The sequence below is a fragment of the Pavona decussata genome, unplaced genomic scaffold (genome assembly GCF_977016875.1).
Source record: "Pavona decussata unplaced genomic scaffold, jaPavDecu1.1 SCAFFOLD_21, whole genome shotgun sequence".
In the NCBI taxonomy this organism is placed as follows: domain Eukaryota; kingdom Metazoa; phylum Cnidaria; class Anthozoa; order Scleractinia; family Agariciidae; genus Pavona; species Pavona decussata.
The window spans coordinates 6,468,469-6,490,110 of record NW_028145444.1 but is presented as its reverse complement, the minus strand read 5'-3'; the positions used below and the strand labels follow the sequence as shown (position 1 = coordinate 6,490,110).

Below are 21,642 nucleotides of genomic sequence, written 5' to 3'. Positions count from 1 at the left end.
TGGCTAATAGATCGAAGGCACGGATGCAAATAAGCTCCTTGCAGCCAATCACAGAAGGCTTGCGTAAGATTTTGTTTGCGTTTAGCAGATGGTTGTCGAGTCAGTATAAAAATGGGTGCCATCTAGTTTTAGTAGAGAGTTGATTATTGAGCAGAGTAGGTGATCTTCTGTCAGAGTCTTGCACAATAAAGAAGAGTTTTTTTTTTAATAATAAACTTTATTTGACAAGTCAAACAAGCCGTACAACATTACATAATCTTTTACAATACACTAATTACAGCTACAAACCCAAAAAAAAAAAAATAACAAAAAGATAAATACAATAATAATAATAATAATAATAATAATAATAATAATAATAATAATAATAGTAAAAATAACAATAGTCGTGGTAGTAATACGTATACACTTAAGGAAATGGTGGTGAAGTAATAACCTGACAGATGAGAGGTTTTAGCAGTAAACACTTCTCTTTTAGTAAATGGGAAAATCAAAAACTCAATAGTGAGCAGTGCCAAGAAAGAAATCAGAAGAAAATTAATGAATGCTGTAAAACAATAGCATCTCAAAAGCAAGGAGGCCAAATGGGAAAAGAATACTAATTTGTTAACGGATTGTCAGAGAAACTAACAATAATTGTTGAAGAGCGGCACTAAAGGATCCCACTTCTTCGAAGTAGGAGCTTGTTTATAGGACTCATTTTTAAATTGGGACTTGAGGACCGCCAAAAACATATTTCGTTGAGGGACCTTGTTACTGGTTTTGCTGCGCCATTTGTAATGTCTCAGTGGCAATTAGAAAACAGAAATTCAATTGAAGAGCAACAATAAAGAAGAGTTACTGTAGAAACAGTTGGTTCCTTGTTGTTGGGTGGACACGCTAATTTCTCCGAAAGCTCATCCAACAAAGTGCGTTCCACGAACTTTCCTCACATACTCCCCTGTGTCGTTAGCATTTTAACTGAGTATGGCTTAAGGCGTTTCAAATAATGGATCCCCTTTGTGCAACAGAATCTCAGACGAAAAATTTGCTCAAAATCCGTCTTAAAAGGCGAATAATCCGGAAGGATAAAAGGATACGAATTATTCGCGTACAATTTTAACCGTATGTCCCGTTTGATATAAGAACCTCATAGTCAATTTTTATTTAATAAATAGATTTCGCTGATAACTCTTCTATAAACTTTTCTTGGCAAGTAGGTAACAAATATGAAATACTAAAGGAGAAATTTAATTTTCTTAAAATCTGTGATTCAAACTTTTCGCATCCCCGGGCTGTATGTGCACGAAACCCACTGGCGAGATCGTGAATTTTGCAAGACTTGTAGCTGTTAGTTCTGGAGAATACAGATCATTCAAAACCTCCTCATTCACTAGTTATAAACGAAAATATTAACCAGTTTTGTATAGTGTCCCCAATTAGTGCTAGTTATGCCCTAAGATGAATCTTGAAGTTTACTTACTTACATGTTAGTTGACAATTTTTGTTGTTGTTGTTGTTGTTGTTTTTTGTTTTGTGGTCCTTTTAATAATGAGATAAATATTGTAGTAAAAAGGCACTATTTATATGACTGAGAATTTGATCCGAAACCATCAGTCACGTAAAACTTTGGTTGACAACCGACCTCCAGGCCAAATCGCCCTCATCGAGCTAGTCGAGCTTCCAGAGTCCGGTAAAGACATTTTGTTCGGCTTTCCGTTTTCAAAAAGGAAAATGAAATATCAGGACTAAGAGGCTGCGTCTCTGGTGGTTTCACAAATTAAGACTTCTCTCCTCAATTGACTGTTACTAACAAAGTTTAAAATTCGTGATTTACAGAGCTTTAGTGGAAGACCCTCTTTGTTTGTCACACCTAAATACACTCGTGACACTAAGCCTAATGATGCTATGTACGCTTGGCTGGAAAACGTCGATAATCGAGGATTTGAAGTCTGTGTCAGGGAGTTCTTACCATTTGACGGAAAACACCAAGACGCAGTTGTGGTAAGAGGATAGAACCTTTCCTTCTCCCGGTATTGTTGCCAGAACTTGCTGATTTCGCATTGCAAGAACAACAAGAAGACAATTTAATGGTTCCCATTTCTCGGGCATGGTATAATGGCTCATATACCATGGCTGCTAAGCCAATCAAATCCCTGGATTTGCATTATACAATGATCCTGTTTTTAAAAAGAGCCACTTATACTATAGCCGAGAAATAGAGGCTATTAAATTGTCTCCCAGTGTTCTTGCAAAGCAGAATCAGCACGATCTAGCAGCATTTCTCGATTGTTTTAAATAAAACAATTATTCCACTCGCGTTTGTTGGATATGAGATAATTATAGCCGACTCGACGTTACGCGCCTCGTTGGCTATGTATCATCTCATATCCAACGTGCGCTCGTGGAAATATATGTTATTGAACTAGCGTGAGGTCCGTATTGGGAAAATATTGGTCGAGTTCCTTTTTTTGCAAGTTTATGGACCGAGCCGAAGGCGAGGTCCATAAACTTGCAAAAAAAGGACGAGACCAATATTTTCCCAATACGGACCGAACAAGCTAGTTCAATAAGGTTTTTATTATATAGGCTTTCCCGCTTGTTGCTTTCTAGTCCACGTGAAACTTGTTTATGATCAAGTTGTGGGAGAAAAAGAGCAAGAAAGCCTTCTCAATGCTGACGCGTACTCACAAACAAAAACCACGTGGAATAATTCTGATTGGCTCGCGCACCAAAAGGCGACTTTTTATTGGTCAAGGTTTGACACGAAAGTTTGACATGTCTCGTCAATCGAAGTGAAAAAGTTCGAAAAATGAAAATTTAGCTCATTTGAGATTCCGAAGAAAATGCATTTCTTAAACGTGTTGAATGTTTAAAAGTGTCAACTTTTGAGAAAGACTTACTATGGAATGAATGAAAATAGATTAAATTGAAGCTTTTGTAGTCAAAATTGCATTTCAATCGTCTTCATCGTCACTTAAAATGGCTCGGCGCTTGCGTAGCGGTGGCTGATCATGATTCGTAATCTGGATGTTAAACGAGCAGTTTTGGAAATTTGCTCCTTGAAAAATAGCCGATCCGGCTTCTTTTGTGGTCGTCATACTGGTACTTTGCACTGTAGTTGTTGCCTGTGTATTGCCAACTGCTTGGAGCTCGCTTGTGGTTGTTGATGAACGACTGAGGGCTAACGACATTCTTCGTTGTTGCTGAATGGAAGCCGATTTGTAGGAATCCAAGCTTTTCAGATTTCGATGTCCACTCAGTTGGGCCACGTAATTTTCAGGAACATCTGAATCCAGCAATCGTGAAATGCAGGTCTTTCGAACCGAGTGATTGGTAACGCGTCCTGGCAAACAAGCATTTTGGGCAGCTTTGGTGAGTAGCTTCCCGATTTCATTCTTGCCAAGCGGACTTTTCTTGTACCACACTGCATCAGTAGCCTTTCTTTGATGTTTTACGGCCAAGTAGAATGGTGCTTCTGGTTTATTCATCTCGATGGGCCTGTGACTTCTGAACAGCTTATAGTACTTGACTGGACATCGCTCGTTATGAGTAGCTTGAGCAGTAGGATAAAATGCTCGGTGACCGCTTGCTTTGTCCTGCCCCTGGCGCGTCTTCGAGCCTCTCTCAGCTTTCCAGACCAGCATTTCATTGCCTGTGTCCGGGTCAGTTTCAAGGCTGACGTCGCCCCACTGAAGCCTTCTACTTTCATCTCTTGCTCTAAAGCCAAAATGTAAAGCCAGGAGCCGCCAAACTGTGCGCTGTAGAGCAACCGGGTTGTGCTCGCCAAATTCTCCTTCGGCAAAGAGCTTGTCTTCTTCAACAGCGGTGACTTCTCGGCTTGCTTGTGGACGATTGCCTTTCCCTCTCTCCACGACAAGCTGTTTTCTTTTTGCACTGAGGACTTCTCGGGATAGCTTGAATTCGTCACCTTGAATGAGATTGGCTTGTGACCCGTGGGTATTAAGATAACGCTGGATGCTTCGTTGCAGGCAAGTCAGAGTTCCAGGTTCGTATTCGTCGCCATTTTTCTTTCTTACATCTTTAAAAAAAGCGCAGAGCAGCAGATTAAGTTCCACCCAGGGTATTGCCTCAATATTCCTGAACTCGTTCCGTTGGTGGCAAAATTTTCCCCATATTTTAAGGTCAGATTTGGTTTTCTCTGTAGTGCTTCTGGCCTGCTGTTGCTCAATGAAGTCGCGGTACTCTGAGGCCTTGTCAACGGAATCTTCTTTGGTTTTTTCGTCGAGTTTGTTGTTTTTAGAGCTTGTTTTCGTTCCTTCGTCCGTGCTCTTGGAGTAAAACTCCGACATCACGGTTTAAACCGACAGTTCCTACTATATTAAGTTAATTGGAAACAGTTTTTACTTTGCGTTGTCAAAACTGAAACAGTAACCACGAAACACTTGACGCTAGCGGTCCATCTTAGCGGTCCGTATAGGAAAATTCGGACCGCTCAGAGAGCCAATTAAAATGCTCCTTTTCATCGCGGACCAGTTCAGCTATATAATAATAATTGTTATTGCATTGAACGGTTACAATCAGACTAAATCAAACGAAGTTACTTATCGGAAAATTATATTGGTCGTGATATCGCTTATTTTTGTTCCGCAGGATTGGTTTGCATTCGTAGGTAATGGTTCCAATCTCAATTGTACGATAGCCGGAGAAGCATTTTTCCCCAACATTGGCAATCCCTCAGCCGAAGACAACTACGGCTTCTGTCAGGTTTGTGATTATAGCTAACAATCATCTCGCTCAGTTCCTTAGAAGAAAACTCTGCATTTGAACATCACGATCATATTGATTCAAAAAGCAGGATCAAATCACAATTTTCGTTTCAATATCAAGATCATTATCAAACAGACGGATATCGAGAATAGTTCCTAAAAAATAATACACGGGAAAAAAATTTGATGGTTGCCATTAAATTCAAAATATTTCGGATAATTATACTGTTACTTGTCGCTTCCCAGTTAAATCCCTACGCCCCACCTTTTTTTATTTAGCCAGTACAAGTCATTTATTCATTTGGCCACTGATTCCTTGCTTTATTTGCTATTTGTTCTCATCCACATATTTCTTCAATAATTTGTTTATCTTCACTTTTATTCATTTCTTTGTTTATTTCTTAGTTAATTTCGTTATATAGACCATTGATGCGCCCATTTACCTTTCTTGTTTTTCTTCAGTCAGTGTTGATTTATTTCATTCAGATTTCACTATTCTGATTTATTTTTGTTTTCTCATCTATTCATAAATCTATTTATCTACAGCAAATTCCTTTTAATACCACATTCTACACGTCACCGATTGTCCTTGTTTCTGTTCACCACAAATATGACCGCCAAGCAAAAAGCTTCGTTCCTCCAGAGAACAACATAATCACGGCCTGGTTGGAGGTAGGATATCAGCTGTGATTCTTACGCCCCAAACCTCTTGTGTTCCTGCGTTATTCTCTTAACTTAAGTTTAAGAAAGTTGCAATTGAGGCCAAATATGGCGACAAATCACACCTTTCAGACCGACAAAGGAATCATATCCGTCATCTGAGAACCAGTTTGTATTTGGCAAAATATCAATGATCTTTATATTATGCTAAATAATTAATAATAATTAAATAATTGCTAAATAATTAATAATAATTAAATAATTGTTAAAGAAATGGCGGCTGTGAAACTCGTTGTTTATAGAAGTGGTTTTTCTGCTACTCCAGTTTCAAACTATCCTGCAGAACATAAGCTATCTTTATGGCGTTTTTTCAAGCGAGCGGAGGCAAGCACGAGGCGAGTGCGGAGTGCGAGTGACTCGAGCTCCCCGCTCCTCTCGTGCTTGCCTCTGCTCGCTTGAAAAACGCAAAAAAAATAACGAGCTTTGTCAGTATGTCGCTCATTCCTTGAAGAAACGCTTCAAAAAGTTTTGTTTTTCCTTTGGGAATAACCTGGAAAAATTTACTGCGTTCACGTTTATATAGAATTGACGAAACCGTCTTTCAACCAGTCAGAAAGTGGCCTTCTTAAAGAGGGGTTCAGTTTTTTAATCAAAGGTGAAGGAAACAAATTTTAAAGTCGTTAAAACTCATAACTGCTGAAACTTTTTGTAGGGGGTTGACCTGAAAGAAATGAAGATTTGTGTAAAGGACTTGATTGGATCAGGAAGCGGTCACGATCCTTTAGCAGTTAGCTATGCCGTGATTGGAGGTTGGTTGGTTCTTATTTCGACAATAATTTACCTTCCGACTCAATGCCATTACTTGTTCTCAGAAAATCGGTATACAAGCATATAAAACTCTTTCATTAACAAAATTGTCAGGGAGTCGAGAATGATGTCCCATAGATAATAATGTATTCGGCCACTCTTACTTTCATGCCTCAGTTTTTTAACAAAAGACGGGCATGGTATGTTTTCATTAACAAGTCACTGCTTAAGTATGGAAGTTTCTTTTTGCATTCAACTTATCTTGTAGCCAGGGTTTTTCTGTGGGACTTTAACTTTTCTTAATTCCGGAGAGGATAGTCTTAATTAAAGGTGGACACTCGACTTGAACTTTTCTTAATTCCGGAGAGGATAGTCTTATTTAAAGGTGGACACTCGCCTTGCGCCAAATGGTCGCCATCATCTGCTTGCTATAAGTATTACCAGAGGTTACCACACCGAGCTCGCTGCTAGACGGAAAGGTGAATCTAAGCATTTGCAAGGGAAACGATTGTGACCTTTCTAACTTCACTATATTGCCCATGGTAACGCTGCACTGAAAATTCTACTTTTAACTTCTTATTCATTGTCACAGATCTCGATCCTTGTCTTCATGTGCATTGCCCACGGTTTGGAGTTTGCAAGACGTACAGTGCGCATGACGGTCGCTGTGAATGTTTTGAACAATGCCCTTCTTATCAGGATCCAGTGTGCACTGCGAATGGAACAACATACGACAACAAATGTTGGCACGAGTTGAACTATTGCAGAGGACTGGAGAACAACCTTGTCTATCACCCAGGAAGTTGTGACGGTAAGAGAGATTTTCATTTATCAAGTGCTGTTAAGATGCAAAGCCACTGGGGTTTATTGCTATAACAAAAAGATCGATTACGTGTTATGCCTGTATGTCCGTGTCCTTTTGAGTCAGGATGCCAGGGATCTGCATACAAAACGAAGACGGTTTATCTATACCTTTTTAAATGTAATCGTTTCAAGTGCATGAGAAACTCGTGTCTCGGTGTGATGCATCGAGCTTAAACAGTGGTATGCTTTTAGTTTCAACTCTGATTACCTAGTCTACGGAACAGGCGTTTTTTTTTTTTTTTTGCCTTTTTCGCCCCTTCCGCGCGCGTGACTAGCGTTCAGGGCTCGCCTCCGCTCGCCTGAAAAACGTACAAATTAAATCCTGTTCCGCAGGCTAACTATTACCTATTAATTCTCCCCAGGAGAGAGTCCTGGATGTCATCTTATACTGATTAAGAAAGAGCGATGATAAATATTTAGAAATTGAAACTCGGGACTCTACGTTAGACTCTAGATTCCGACTCACTTGGTAAATGATTACCGTTTAAAAAGGAAAGTAGAAACAGTCTTCAGTATAATGCAGATTCCTTCCACATAGATTGACCAAAGGACTCCGAAACAAACGCGTACAAATTTAATTTTATTCAGTATACAGTTAAGAAATATATATAAATACCTGGGGTTCCCTGGAATGAAACATTGCTTGGTCTCCTTTCTGTTGTTATCAACTTTGATGACCTTGTATCTCGATAAATTACAAATGGCACTTCTGCGCAGAAAAGACATCAATTCTTGGTTCTTAACATCTCTTTGGTGCTGAGAAAATAAATCGGTCGTGTACTTCAGAACACAACCTTTCTCTCTTTTTATTTTAATTAACAGGTTTTCCAATTGTTCGAGGACGAGAAGAACTTATCCGTGTTCCAAAGTGGCATGATTCTAGCTGCAAGACAATCGCTTTCCCGCCATACCGCTTCTACCCTGATAAGCAGGTCCATGTCCAAATCACCGTTAATCACATGAAATTGAACGACTCGTTGACAGTCCACGATGCTGTTACGTCCTGGACAGAAGAAGTCAATACGGCGAATTTCACTGCTTGTGTCATGCAATCTGGCCGAAAAGAGGAAAATTTGAATCCGTTCGCAACCGTAGACTGGGTAGCTTACCAAGGTGCACCAGCCGAAGGATTGACAGGAACGATTCAGATGCAAAAGTGGTGGTCTGGAACAAACTGTGCAGATGTCACTTTTCCCAAGGTTGGTTTCCAACTGAAATAGAAATAGTCAAATTGAGAGAAATAGCAGCTACTGAAAGCCACGAGGGTTTAGCCTTAATACCCTTCAGGACATAAACAAACGTTGATTGATCGATTGATTGATTGGTTGATTGATTGATTGATTGATTCATTCATTTATTGATGGACTGATTGTGTTCCATCATAATTGCGGCCCCTGACAGTATCTCGAATTCTGAGCATACAGGCTGATAAAATCCTTAAGTGTTTTGCCTTGATTTCAACCTTCGAGGAGGACCAAGCCAAGGTTAAAGGAAATACGCAAACCTGTCCACAGCACAGTAGTTAACTCTAATCTTTAAACAACAGGAAAATGTCAAATAATCTAGAAAATATCCATCAAAACTATCCAAACGAAATAACAACTTTATTGTAAAATTATAGTCGAAAACACACCCTTACATTAGTGCAAATGTGTCTCAAAAAATATCTGTGCGGCTGTTCCTTTTTAGTATTATTTCGACTATTTTGAAATACAACACAACTTCGCATTACAAATCCCCCAACGTGAGTTTTTCCCTTTCTTTTAAATTTTTAGGACAAGTTTGATGAAGCACCTGTAGTTCTTGTGACGTCAGAACATTTACGAACTGGAAAAGAGTACGATGCCGCTCTTCTCTGGACGGAAGATATTTCCAAGGACTGTTTTAAAACCTGTCTACGGGAAATGCAAAACTTTGATGGGAAGCATGAAGATATTAACGTGGTAAGTTCCTAATACGAGCCAGTAACTATATGAATGGGAAAATAAGGTTGACAATAAGTTACCATATCGCCCACCTGTCCTACGCCGAGACTAAATTTCAGAAAGGATCATGTGGAATCGAATAAGTAACTATAACAAAAATGATCACTCATGTCCAATACAACCCTCGAAATGATGTGAATGAACAGTTCCCAGCTAGATGGAAATTTCTTGTTTACATAGTCCAATGTGACAGATAACCAAACGAAGTGCGACGGCGACCTTGCAGTGCACATGGTAAGGATAGGATTTTAACAATTAATGGCTGTAACTCTATTATTTTCACAGAATTGGTTCGCGTTCTCCAAGCTACACAAGCCTTTATTTACTGAGCATGGCGCAATCCATTTTCCAAACACAAATCCACCAACAGATGAAAACAACAACGCTTACTGCGAAGTAAGAATACTGACAATATCATTAAACTAAAGCCGTGAAATGACAGAGGTCTAGAAATGACAGACGTCTAGTGGCTAGTAAGCTTAGTTGGGTTACCATAGTATGTAATGATGTGCCAAGGTATTTGCGCAATTGGAAAAGACGCAAAAGAATTTGATCTACCGTGTCAGAATATTTGTGCAACAATCGGGTCCTGAGTGTGGGCATGTAGTTCTCTGACGCATTATACGCGAAAGGAGTCTTGTGGCATTGATCAAAGTCTTGAAGAAAAGTAATGTTTCTAATGTAAACTAAAACAAAAAATAGAAACGTGGACAAAAAAGATAATAATCTGCAGTACTTGTTATTAAGATTTCAGACTAAACTAGACAAGTCTTTTACTCTGAAAACAAGAAAAATTTGAAAACACTGAAAAAATAGCGTGAACCATGTCATAACAATTGAGTGTTATTTATCTGTTTATTTTTTTATTTATTTTTGTTTTAGTTTGTTTCATTTACAAGAAAATATAACTCAACACCAACAGTACTTTTATCAGCTAACCATAGCACTTCGGTCAGTGGAAACTCCGCTCCAATCCACAATGGCATCACCACATGGATCGAAGTAAGTTTAATTTTTACATGACAATTTTGTAATTCTTTTATGGCCTCTATTGAGAATTCCACGTATGAGTATGATTGCTCGGTCCTGTCACCGGACATTATTTGTATAGAGAGGTCCTGGGTTAAAACGTAATTTCAGTTGACGTGGTCATTACAAAAATATCAGATAAAGGAATATTAGCTTGAAGTTTGTTGTTGTTGTTGTTTTAATTTTTTGTTGGTAACAAAAATATAACTCCAACTGAAGATTGGACCAGTTTATTGAAACACTGGTACATACATGTATACAAAATGGGTCTGGCTTTTTAGTAGCGCAGTTCTACAAGATGCAACAAGTATGTATTAAGTTATATTTATGCCTTCAGAACATGAATACATCTGGATTCCGAGCTTGTGTCAAGGAACTGTACGAGACCAGATACGATCCGCTGTCAGTGAGTTATGCGGTTCTTACAGGTCAGTTTTTGTCATTTGCCGTTGATAAAAAGGGAAGGAATGCAGAAATTGTACAATTGGCTGTGAAGTACTTACAGAAAAATAACTTAAGAAGAAAGGCATAATAAAATTTTCATCAGTAGAGTTAAAGGGGCGTAGGTCAATAGTTATGTATGGGAATTTGACACCCCGGAATTGAGTTAAATAGCATTATCTACTATTAATAAAGTAAACTGTTATGATATTATTGCAGATATTTGCAGTCCTGGGTGGAACTATTTCAATGGCTTTTGTTACTACACGAGTGACACGTGTAGTAACTGGACCACAGCACTGAAGACATGCCGTCAAGAAAACTCAGTTCTTGCCGATGTCAACAACAACGAAGAAAATGTCTATTTACAACACCGCCATAACGGAGAAAAATCCTGGCTTGGCTTAAATGACATCTCAACAGAGGGTAGCTTCATTTGGGCGGATCGCGGTGCGGGGAACTTCTCTGCCTGGGCTAAAAACCAACCAAACAATTTTGGAGAAGAGGATTGCGTTCACGCGCTTGGTGTGGAACACAACTATGAATGGAATGACGTGAAGTGCAGTGACTGCCATCAATTTACCTGTAAGAAAGGTGAGTAATTTTTCTTACTTGTTTAAGTTACTCCGGGGCCCTAAATTATAGAACCTCCTAAGAGCCCAAAAAGGGTCAGTTTAGGATGCTTCAAACGTCATGACGAAGCACTCAAATCTTGTTTATTATCAGGCGGTACTTCATATAATGGGCTCTATGGGGAGGTTTTGGCGAAAGAAGTTTTTTTTCACTTTCTTGGTATGCGAAACGCGCGCAAAATATACCACTTTTGAACATCGCAAAAAGATGCGTTTGAACCGGAAGGGTAGCAATTATAAGGCATAAGAAGGGTTACATATTTTGTTTTATATATGTGCGTTTGATGGGAGGGAAGGGGGTGGTTAGGATTTGAACTTGATCTAGCCTGGGCCTCTTGGTATGCAAACTTTATTGAGAGCATTAGCGGCGGACGACAATTGGTCAGTGTGCTAAGAAGGTCAAAAGCTCATTTTTAGGCTACTCTTTCAATCAATATTAGTTTTGAAATAATTATGTATTGCAAAATTATTTTAGTTTTCCCATGTGGATGAACAAGGTAGACTTCCATGTTTACCAGCCAAGCCATTAACTGAAAAAAAAATCCCTGAAGCCATACATAGCATGCTCTATCCTTTTCAAATCCGTTCAGGTCACTTTATTCATTTTTAAAATTTCGTTTCATTTATGTTTTACTTAACAGATTTTAATGAGTGTAGCAGAGACAAGTACTACTGTCACCAGTTTGCGACCTGCACCAATTATCGAGGCTCATTCAAGTGCATCTGCAACATCCAACAAGGATTCAATGGTGATGGTTTTGAGTGCTACAATTTTGCAGGTATGAATAATATTATTACTTTTTCACAAAGCATGATACTGGATATCATAAAAGTATGATAGCGAGTCTTATCATCAAGGTTGAGGGTTTGTCGATCGTATGTAGGCAGATGAACTAAACCAATCCCTTTTTTAATAACAATGCTCACTGCCTTGCAAGAACCGAATGCAACAATTGTTTGAAACATGATAGCGTTTACTGAAAGCTTTTGCTGAAATCCCAGCCTTCTTCTCCTTAACCTAGACAGTTGAGAGATTGTAATCCTTTGACGCTACTTCCAAATAGATTTAGTTATAATTTGTGAAGCCTTTCTTCCAGCTTTTGTCGACATTTTCCAACACTTTCACCCCTTATCCCCAAATTAAAAGAGTTTGTGGGAACGAGTGTTAGAATTTCGATCGACTTTCCAAACAATGTACGCAGGTGCATACCTAATCCCAAGGTCCCGCAAGAATGACACAATTACTGCATCCCAAATTCCGTACAGTCTTTTTGATGACAGTGAGTTTGTAAAGCATTCAAGGCGTACCTGATTCCTCCTTGGCCTGACTGCTTACTTACGGATGCATATGGCCATCGGTGTATGGATGAATTAGTTGCTTCATGTGTGATTTCAATAATATTAAATCATTTTGTTGATGTTGTTGTTGTTTTTTAGGGGGATTAACAGACTCTGTTATTTTGGGAAGTAATGTACAGCACTTAACATCTTTAAGTGACTGGCTCAAACCTGTTGCACAGAGTAAGTCATCTGCCTGGAAGCATTGCTGGCATGCGTCGGTGGACGGCTGGGCTGCATCAACGTTTCACTCTCAGTGTGACAATAAGGGTCCGACTGTTACGATTGTTAAAGTGGGGAGCTATATATTCGGAGGGTACACTAGTCTTTCTTGGGGTAAGTGATTGTGTTTTGTTTTGTTTTCATTTTATGAATGAGTCTAGAATTAAATCGTACAGTACATATTACATAGCTTAGTAAATATCCAACATCTCAATTAATGCTTCTGTATAATTTCCTGTCGGATCGTTTAATAATTCTTATCCTTGTGCCCCATCTTAATATAGAAAGTAGGTAGCGTTCTTTCAAACTGATCGTTTTAGATGTACAGCCAAAAGACCTTAAAATGTATATGACACACAAAAACATTTTCTCGGGTTTTAGGGGTTTGATGCGTGTACAAACCGATTTTAAGAATAAAACTTGTCTAAAAGTTTTGAAAATCAGTTTTTTCGGGGGAAAATACCCGCTTTTTCCTTTGAAAAAATGTCGCTGGGCTGGGACCTAATTTACCACATAATGACGTCACTCGTATTGACATTGTTCCCGGGAGTGTTGTGTTTTGGTTACAAAACGCTTCAAAATGTTCGTATTCAACAGCATTATTCGCTTACATCTGAGATGTTTTGGAATCTTTCGATAAGTCAAGCGAACAAGACCAAGCAGAGGAGAAAAGTAAGTCGTCATGGGTCGTATCAAACCATAAATGACTAGACATGCCGTGGCGAACCATGTTGATTTTCGAGGATCGTCAGCTGTGCACAGTGGAAGCGATTGCGTGTCGAATTCTGTTAGCGTTTGGGCAAAAGTCTCCTTTTCAATGTTAGCTTTTATGAGCGGAGAAACAACAGCCAATCGTAGTGATTAATTCATGCAGGGAGCTGAGTGCTCTTATGCATTATGTTCGAATTCCAATTTCGCACGTGTGTTAAGGTATCAGCCACCCTTCAGGACCGTCCGCGCGCGGATCGCTGTAGCGTCAGGCCCGGTTCATACGTCGAACTTTACATGAGCCGAACCTAATACCTATTAAGGTCGACCCAAATAATTAAGTTCGGCAGTTGATTCAGACGTCGAACCTAACTGAAGTCGAACTTAATTGAAGCTCAAGTGAGAAAGTAGATTTTCGTGGTCAGCGGCTGTTGTTTTTTCTCAGAACAAGATTCAAAATGGCGGGAAAGATGATTGGGGGTGGTCAATAGCTTATTTTAGTATTAGTTTTTATTGATATTTCTTATAATTCTTTATAGTTATTATATTTTTATATAAAATTTTTAAATTCATGTAAAGCGCTTTTGATCATTTTAATGTTAAAAGGCGCTATATTAAGTGAAATAAATTATTATTATTATTATTATTATTATTATTATTATTACTATTAAAATAATGAAGACAGGCCAAAACACGGCTCTTAATGGTCGAGATAGGAAGAATATACGTCTTTCAAAGATCTCCCTTTTCTGTACGAAAGTAGGGAAGGGTCTTTATAGATCTCTCTTAGCAGAGGCTGATTTTCTATCAAGTGCCATTTACTCATCTGAATGGTTTTAGGTTAGGCACAGAAGGGCGATATTCTGTAACAAACGGCAAAATGTTTCAGTTGCGCTTTTTTTGTTTGTTTTGTAGTGCCGATATTCTTCCGCTGAAATTGACTTCTGAGAGAGTTTTATTTATAAGGTTATCGAGGTAACCTCTGTAGCGTAATCTCTGTTTGAATAGAGTAATGTTTTCTTCAAATGTTGTTTTTGAAGATTTTGTTCTGAGAAGTCTTGACGCTTCGCCTTTGATATAGCCTGTATTGGAAAGTTTCTGTCGGTTTGAAGTGCGTGTGCACATCAAGAATAGATTTTTTTTTCTAATCTTTCGCATCTCAGACAAGTATATTTAGTTGTTTCTAAACAAGAAGAACAAGCTCATTCCTCTTTTCCCGCCATCTTGTTCAGAATGAAGTCCTTTGCGCATGCCAAGTCGATGGAACGCGCAGACCTCTGGGATAGATATAATTTATATAATTTATATAATTTATACGTAACGTATGCATTTGGTTCGGCACATCTAAAGTTCGACGTATGAATCGAAGTCGAACTTTTGCCGTTCTATTCGACTGGCGCAGTCGAATAGAACGGCGGGTCGACCCAAATACAAATCTGTCGATCCTAACTGATTCATACGTTGATCTTTACATGCGCCGAACCAAATGATTAGGTTCGGCTCATGTAAAGTTCGACGTATGATACGTCGAACTTTACATGAGCCGAACCTAATACCTATTAAGGTCGACCCAAATAATTAAGATCGGCAGTTGATTCAGACGTCGAACCTAACTGAAGTCGAACTTAATTAAAGCTAAAGTGAGAAAATAGATTTTCGTGGTCAGCAGCTGTTGTTTTTACTCAACAGGATTCAAAATGGCGGGAAAGATGAATTCTGACATGGAAGAGCTTGTTTCGTAAAATAATAAAGACAGGCCAAACACGGCTCCTACTGGTCGAGATAGGAAGAATATGAACTTCAAAGCTAATTTGCTCTTACGTACGTCTTTCAAAGATCTCCCTTTTCTGTACGAAAGTAAGGAAGGGTCCGTTTTGTAGATCTTCCTTAGCAGAGGCTGATTTTCTATCAAGTGTCATTTGCCAGGAGCCATAATCAGGGATCGAGACCGTAACGAGATGCCATTTTGACTTGTGGGCTTGTTCCCATGTGTTGTACTAAAAAATCTATTTTTAGAAAAAAATTGCGCCATACGTGAGTGCGCGCACGCGTGTAAACGGCCAGAATCACGCGTGGAGAAATTGAAATTTTTTTCTACCCGTTCCCAATGGCGTCCAAATTTTAAAAGTCTGCCAAGGAATATCTCCTCAGTGCCCACATTTAAGGAATTAGACTCTCACAAACAAAAGGTAACAATTGAAAGAAGACGGGAAAAGTTGGAATAAGCACATGACTCTCACAGTAAAGTCAAAAAGGCGCCAAAACGGTGCCGCTGCGTGCGTTGCTACTGTTGAATGAATGAAAAAAGCTTATACTCTACGGACTTGTACTCAGACAGGTAAGGACTTTTTTATCTTTAGTGAATTTTTTCTCAGCTGCTTTCCGTGTCATGCACATATAAGGTAGTAGTCCCACGCAAATTTGCGTGTATTCACGCGGGTTTATGACGTGAGGGGGGGCGCAATTTTTTCTAAATATATATTTTTTTGGTACAACTCATGGGGACGTGTGGACCCCACGCTTACGGTCTCCATCCCTGATTATGGCTCCTGTATTTACTCATCTGAATTGTTTTAGGTTAGGCATAGAGGGGCGATATTCCATGACAAACTGGGTTTTGAGTTTGTTTTGTAGTGCCGACATCCTTTCGCGGACGTTGACTTCTGAAAGAGTTTTATCTATAAGGTTATCGAGGTAACCTCTGTTGCGTAATCTCTGTTTGAATAGAGTAATGTTTTCTTCAAATGTTGTTTTTGAAGATTTAATGTTCTGAGAAGTCTTGACGCTTCGTCTTTGATATAGCCTGTATTGGAAAGTTTCTGTCGGTTTGAAGTGCGTGTGGACTTCAAGAATATATTCTTTTTTTTTTTTTTTTAGTCTTTCGCATCTCAGACAAGTATATTTAGTTGTTTCGAAACAAGAGGAACAAGCACATTCCTCTTTTCCCGCCATCTTGTTCAGAATGAAGTCCTTTGCGCACATGCCAAGTCGATGGAAAGCACAGACCTCTGGGATAGATATAATTTATATAATTTATACGTAACGATGCATTTGGTTCGGCACATGAAAAGTTCGACGTCTGAATCGAAGTCGAACTTTTGCCGTTCTATTCGACTGGCGCAGTCGAATAGAACGGCGGGTCGACCCAAATACAAATCTGTCGATCCTAACTGATTCATACGTCGATCTTTACATGCGCCGAACCAAATGATTAGGTTCGGCTCATGTAAAGTTCGACGTATGAACCGGGCCTTAGTTGTTTTTATAAAAACCCCTATAAACCATATATTTTTTAAAAGCTTAATAATTCCAGATTATGGATTTCAACTAACAAAAACTATTTACTTAAATGTGTTTCGAAATTGGAACGCTTTGTGTAAAAGTACGCGTCTCTATAAATCATGTTCCACTCCCGCCGGAAATAAACGGAAGAAAACAATTAACACTGCATTCGCTTCTCAACACGTTCCACTAAAAAACCGTGTCTCAGATTTATGACAAGTGCGTTTGTTTCTCTTTTATTAACAAATGAAGTTGGGGGAGGCAATTAGTCAACACTCCCTGTGGAAAAAAAGCTCTAGCTTTAAAATAAAAAGGAGTATTAAAATTCGCAGACACAGTTTTGTAGAAGAGATATATGGCATCACTCTGGCCAAATTTGAGCCAAATTGATTGAAAGGCTGCCGACTTGGAGTTCAAAACGTACGAGCTGATCGGCAAAATTTGCGTTCGGAGATAAAATAGAAAATACATTTTTGGCGGCATCCTACCTGGAATGAGATTGTAACACCTAAATGTTTATTCTGATTGATATCAGAGAGGGATCAGTTTTCTCTAACAATAGGACTTTGACAGGTAACATGTAACAGGAACAAACTTTCGCGGCAAGCAGCGGGAAATAACCGATTTTGCTTCCAGTCCGTTCAATTACACCGCGTGTGGACAAAAGACAAAATTTGTTGAGGTAAGTGAACGTACATGTAATCGTTTAATTTACAAACAACAATACGCTTTTTCATGAAACGATAAAAATGTATTGTGTTTATTTCTTGAAAGGTTGGCTAGGTTGGTAAAGATGCCGAAAACCAGTGCGAAATCAACACGAACGAAAGCGAAGCCGCCGAATGTCCACCACCGATTGCTCGAAGGCCAAGAACTGAGGCCCGGTTTATTTCAAACGCTCCGCTCTTCTCGGAAGAATTAAAAACAGAATTTGTCTTGTGCGACGGACAGCTTTCATTCTCCAGGTAGAGCCTTTGTCGCTCTCTGCCAATTGTGCGGCCCATTCTTTGTCAAACTCGCTGTTCGATTTCTTTTTCGCTCTCGATTGCGATGAGGAAAACGGACACGACCTTTTCTTTTGCGGCATTTTCACCGAAACAAACGCTAAATATCCACGGTGAATGTTAAAGGCTATAAACAACACGAAGACAACTCGCACGTGTTGTGTCGAAGCACGCACTCGGTTTCACGTCGACACGGGTATGACAGATCTTGTCAACGATCAATTAAGATAATTAACGAGAAAAAATCTTTTACCCCCGATATCTTTCGACAGAAATAATATTTTCTTCTGATTTTTTTTAAAAGAAAGCTCTCAAGCATATCTAGGATCTATTTGAAAACGTTGAAACCTCAAATATGACAGCGATCCGCGCGCGGACGGTCCTGAAGGGTGGCTGATACCTTAAGATAGAGGACGAGCAGACATAATCCGGGGAAAACAAAGAGGGAGGGCGTCTCGTTATTTGTGAACTTGCTAGAAGAGCTATTAAATTTTTTTTATTTTTTGTAAATACATGGTCTCAGAGATCTTTGGTTCTTGTCATTTGTTGGTAATACCGGGAATAATTTACATCCAAAAATCAACATTGATTTGAAGTTGATTTGTTGTCTCTTCTCGGCAACTCTTCACGGAATTACTTGTCCTGTTTTTTAAATGATATAATCTGTTGGCCTTCCACTTGAGTTAAATCTCACACTGAGACGGATTTCCTAAAAACCACGAGTGCTGTTTGAAGCTACAGCAAAAGCTTCCAGCCAAAAAACACGGGAACTTCGAGTAGCAGACTAGCAGACCTTGAATCGCTTTTACTACAATTACTTTGACGCTTTTGTCCCAAACTGCTGGTTCTGAAGAAGCTTGGGCATTTTTCATCCGTATTATTGTAAGATAGCAGTACTTATTAGGCGCTCCATCTCCAAAAGAACGACTGCATGCTCTGCGAAGCGGCTTTATTCCACCACCAGTTTTGTTTTGTTATCAACGCAGGTCCACATCAGCCAACGGCTGCCAGTCTTTTTAGCCTGCGAGATCAAATAAACTATGTATGTATGTATGTATGCATGTATGTATGTATGTATGTATGTATGTATGTATGTATGTATGTATGTATGTATGTATGTATGTATGTATGTATGTATGTATGTATGTATGTATGTATGTATGTATGTATGTATGTATGTAAGTAAAGTAAGTAAAGTGACGTCACATACGCTCATCACGTGTTGTTTTGGCCGCGCGCGGCAGCGACACTTTTGGAGCCAAATTAGCGCTGTTTCGAACGGAAAATGACGGCGTTTGGAAAACTTCATGCAAGTTTTAACTTTAGAATCGATTTTTGTATATATAAACTTCAAAATAGAGAAGAAATTTTTTTTGTGTCATTTACATTTTGATGTAACATTTTAAACATTTTTTAGGCCACCTCAGCTAATTTATAACCACACTTCGTGGCCTCCTCGAGTCGGTAATATGTATAAGTCCAACCTTTAATTATTTAACGTACTTCATACTCTCAGTTATGGGTCAATACAACCTGCATCAGGTAGGTTTACAAGTATGTCACGAAAAAAGAGCAAAAGAATGCACATTTAAATAGGAAAATCTTAAAAGTACAAATAAATCATGAGTAGTCGTAGAATAACTAAGACAATAAAATTTTGGAGCTGACGGGAGAAATTGCTGCTGGTTTTGTGTGGCACGTTTCCGTTTGTTTAGCGCTGATAAGTAAAACCATATGGATGTAAAAATTAGTACCATTCATTTGTTTTGGTAAAATGTTGCCAGTGGCGTAAAATCAGACTGTACAATTAGTTATGCAAGTGGTGGTATCTGGCTCGGAACCGTACTGGGGAATATTAGCCTTCGGTCATTTTTGTACGGATGTCGCTTCGGTCGGTCCGTCAGTGGTGTGATGAGCTCAGTGTAATTTCCAGTACGGCCCTTGCACTTCAGTGGCAAATGAGAAGAACACTTCTGAACTACTGTTAGCTCGCAAAAGTTGCTATTTTTCGCGACCCACACTATTTTTTAGCGACCCGCGCAAATTACAAATAGACACTCCCCTGAAAACAACAGAGTGTGATTGGAATGAATGGAAAAATTGCATGCAAATTTTCGCGACTTTATTTTAACACAGGAATTATCTCAGGTTTGTGACTAATGTCTATTCTTCTGTTCCTGAGTCGACTTAGTTAAAACTCTTAATTTTCTCTATTAATTCGCTATAATTTCACTGAAAATTGAAGGCGGCCTAAAAATAGTAACCTTTAGTTTCGCTTTTCCAAAATACGGATTTCTCACCAAACGTCCGTGGTCTGGTACGTGTGTATCTAAGTAAGTTTCAAGAAAAGGAACACTTCATAATTATCATTATTATTTTCTTACTAGTGTCCAGTTGTGTTGGGTATCGATACGATTCCAAAGCCTTCCTGTTTTCTTTGGTGAACAAACCAGGATGGGCGCCGGTCAAACTAACTCAAACAGGACAATACAGTTACGAAAAGGCCAAGTCCACATACAGCTGCTTATCTTATGGTCCTGTATTTGGAGGAGGAGGGAATGACATCTTTATTACCGACTACGCATCATCCAATAGAGATTCTTTAGCAAACCTTGGATACACATACGCGCCTCCAAGCGGGTACAGCTATTCCAGCACCTTCGCCCAAACTTTCCTGGCAGGAGGAAGTGACATTTTTTTTACACCGGACGAAGTAGAAACGTTCTACGAAACAACTTAAAATGTAAACAGCACATGCCGTGAGGTTTTGATCCTCACCATACTATCTCTCAGAACCGTAATTTTGATTTGTTAGATTTTAACGCAAGCTAAGACACAAGAGGGAGTCACTTAAGTTAGCAACTTAAGCTAGGGCTTTTAAAAATACTCGTAGTATGATGGTATATCAAGCTCTTAAGCTATAACTTTCACTTACTTAAAAACTCTTGTGGTTTTATTTTTAGTGACGAATGCTTTTGTTTTCGCTCTTATTTTTAGCTTTTTTAAATTTATTCAATAAAGAATTGAAAAATTGTCAAATACTTGTGAATTGTTCGTGGCTAGTCTGACGCGGCGTTTCGTCTCGGCCAAGAGACTCTTCAGAGACCTTTAGAATTTGTAGGCAAACTCGTTGAGCATCACGCTCAAATCAGACTGAGAGACGAAACGCCGCGTCAGACTAGCCACGAACAATTCACAAGTATTTAAATTTATTGGTTTTTTCTTTCAGTATGTAATTTTCCGGCTGACGATCGATGATAGAGTCAAATTTCGGGCATTATTACTTTGTCTAAACTATAGCCAGTGCAAAACCGTTTCTCAACAACAAGCACCAGCACTCGCGTCCTAATCTCATTGAAATCATAGCTTGTGTAATTGCCTGATTTAAACTTGCAGGACAAGCGCGAGTAAAATTACACTAGAAATAACGACACGAATTTGCTGAATATACAGACTTTTTTTAAAGCTCAGTGAAGTAAAAAACCAAGTTTACGATGTCAGTGAGTCGGAGGGAGCGAAAACGGTGTCAACACATCTTTTTTATTTCTTTCAAAAACTGTAGTTTTACAAAGTTAGTGGGCCGTTTAAGAGCATTTTATTTTCTTGTTTTACTTTCCAAGAGAGCAAGGTGACTAGCGTTACATAGAAGCTTATTCAGCAGTTGATAGCTTTTTTCATAAAGGGGAATAGATTATGTTCTTTTTTTATAGGTTACATTGTTATAGAGAAAAATCTTTTTTGACATTGAGAGGCCAACATTTATCTTGTGGTCTGTTGTTTGAAAGGTGCATTTTCGTTTTTCAGTCTAGAGTTACAATTCCTACTCTAGAGTACTGCATTCTTTATACCACTTATTAGTCTCCCGGTAGATTATAGCCTATTTTATGTCTTCACCCCTACTAACATAAATATTATTGCCGTGTGCTGCATGTCCCGGGCTCAGTTTGCTGGGCAAAGGATA

The 21,642-nt window shown here is 38.9% G+C and overlaps 1 protein-coding gene across 3 annotated transcripts in view; it reads left to right on the top strand.

Moving 5' to 3' along the window:
- The window catches only part of LOC146486493 (uncharacterized), a 28,400-nt gene extending 6,838 nt beyond the window's left edge, over window positions 1-21,562 (top strand). The window contains exons 4-17 of one of the 3 annotated variants that reach the window (XM_085101152.1): window positions 1,819-1,983; window positions 4,594-4,707; window positions 5,256-5,381; window positions 6,082-6,178; window positions 6,769-6,987; window positions 7,863-8,239; window positions 8,822-8,983; window positions 9,311-9,421; window positions 9,908-10,027; window positions 10,392-10,482; window positions 10,715-11,089; window positions 11,769-11,906; window positions 12,565-12,801; window positions 20,069-21,562. In XM_085101152.1, coding sequence (XP_084957278.1) covers window positions 1,819-1,983; window positions 4,594-4,707; window positions 5,256-5,381; window positions 6,082-6,178; window positions 6,769-6,987; window positions 7,863-8,239; window positions 8,822-8,983; window positions 9,311-9,421; window positions 9,908-10,027; window positions 10,392-10,482; window positions 10,715-11,089; window positions 11,769-11,906; window positions 12,565-12,801; window positions 20,069-20,421 — 2,685 coding nt within the window. In that variant the 3' untranslated portion in view covers window positions 20,422-21,562. Of the gene's footprint in view, window positions 1-1,818; window positions 1,984-4,593; window positions 4,708-5,255; window positions 5,382-6,081; window positions 6,179-6,768; window positions 6,988-7,862; window positions 8,240-8,815; window positions 8,984-9,310; window positions 9,422-9,907; window positions 10,028-10,391; window positions 10,483-10,714; window positions 11,090-11,768; window positions 11,907-12,564; window positions 12,812-20,068 lie in introns of all 3 variants that reach the window. The other 2 variants (XM_085101144.1, XM_085101163.1) reach the window with 2 other exon arrangements.
- The last annotated feature ends 80 nt before the right edge of the window (window positions 21,563-21,642 follow it).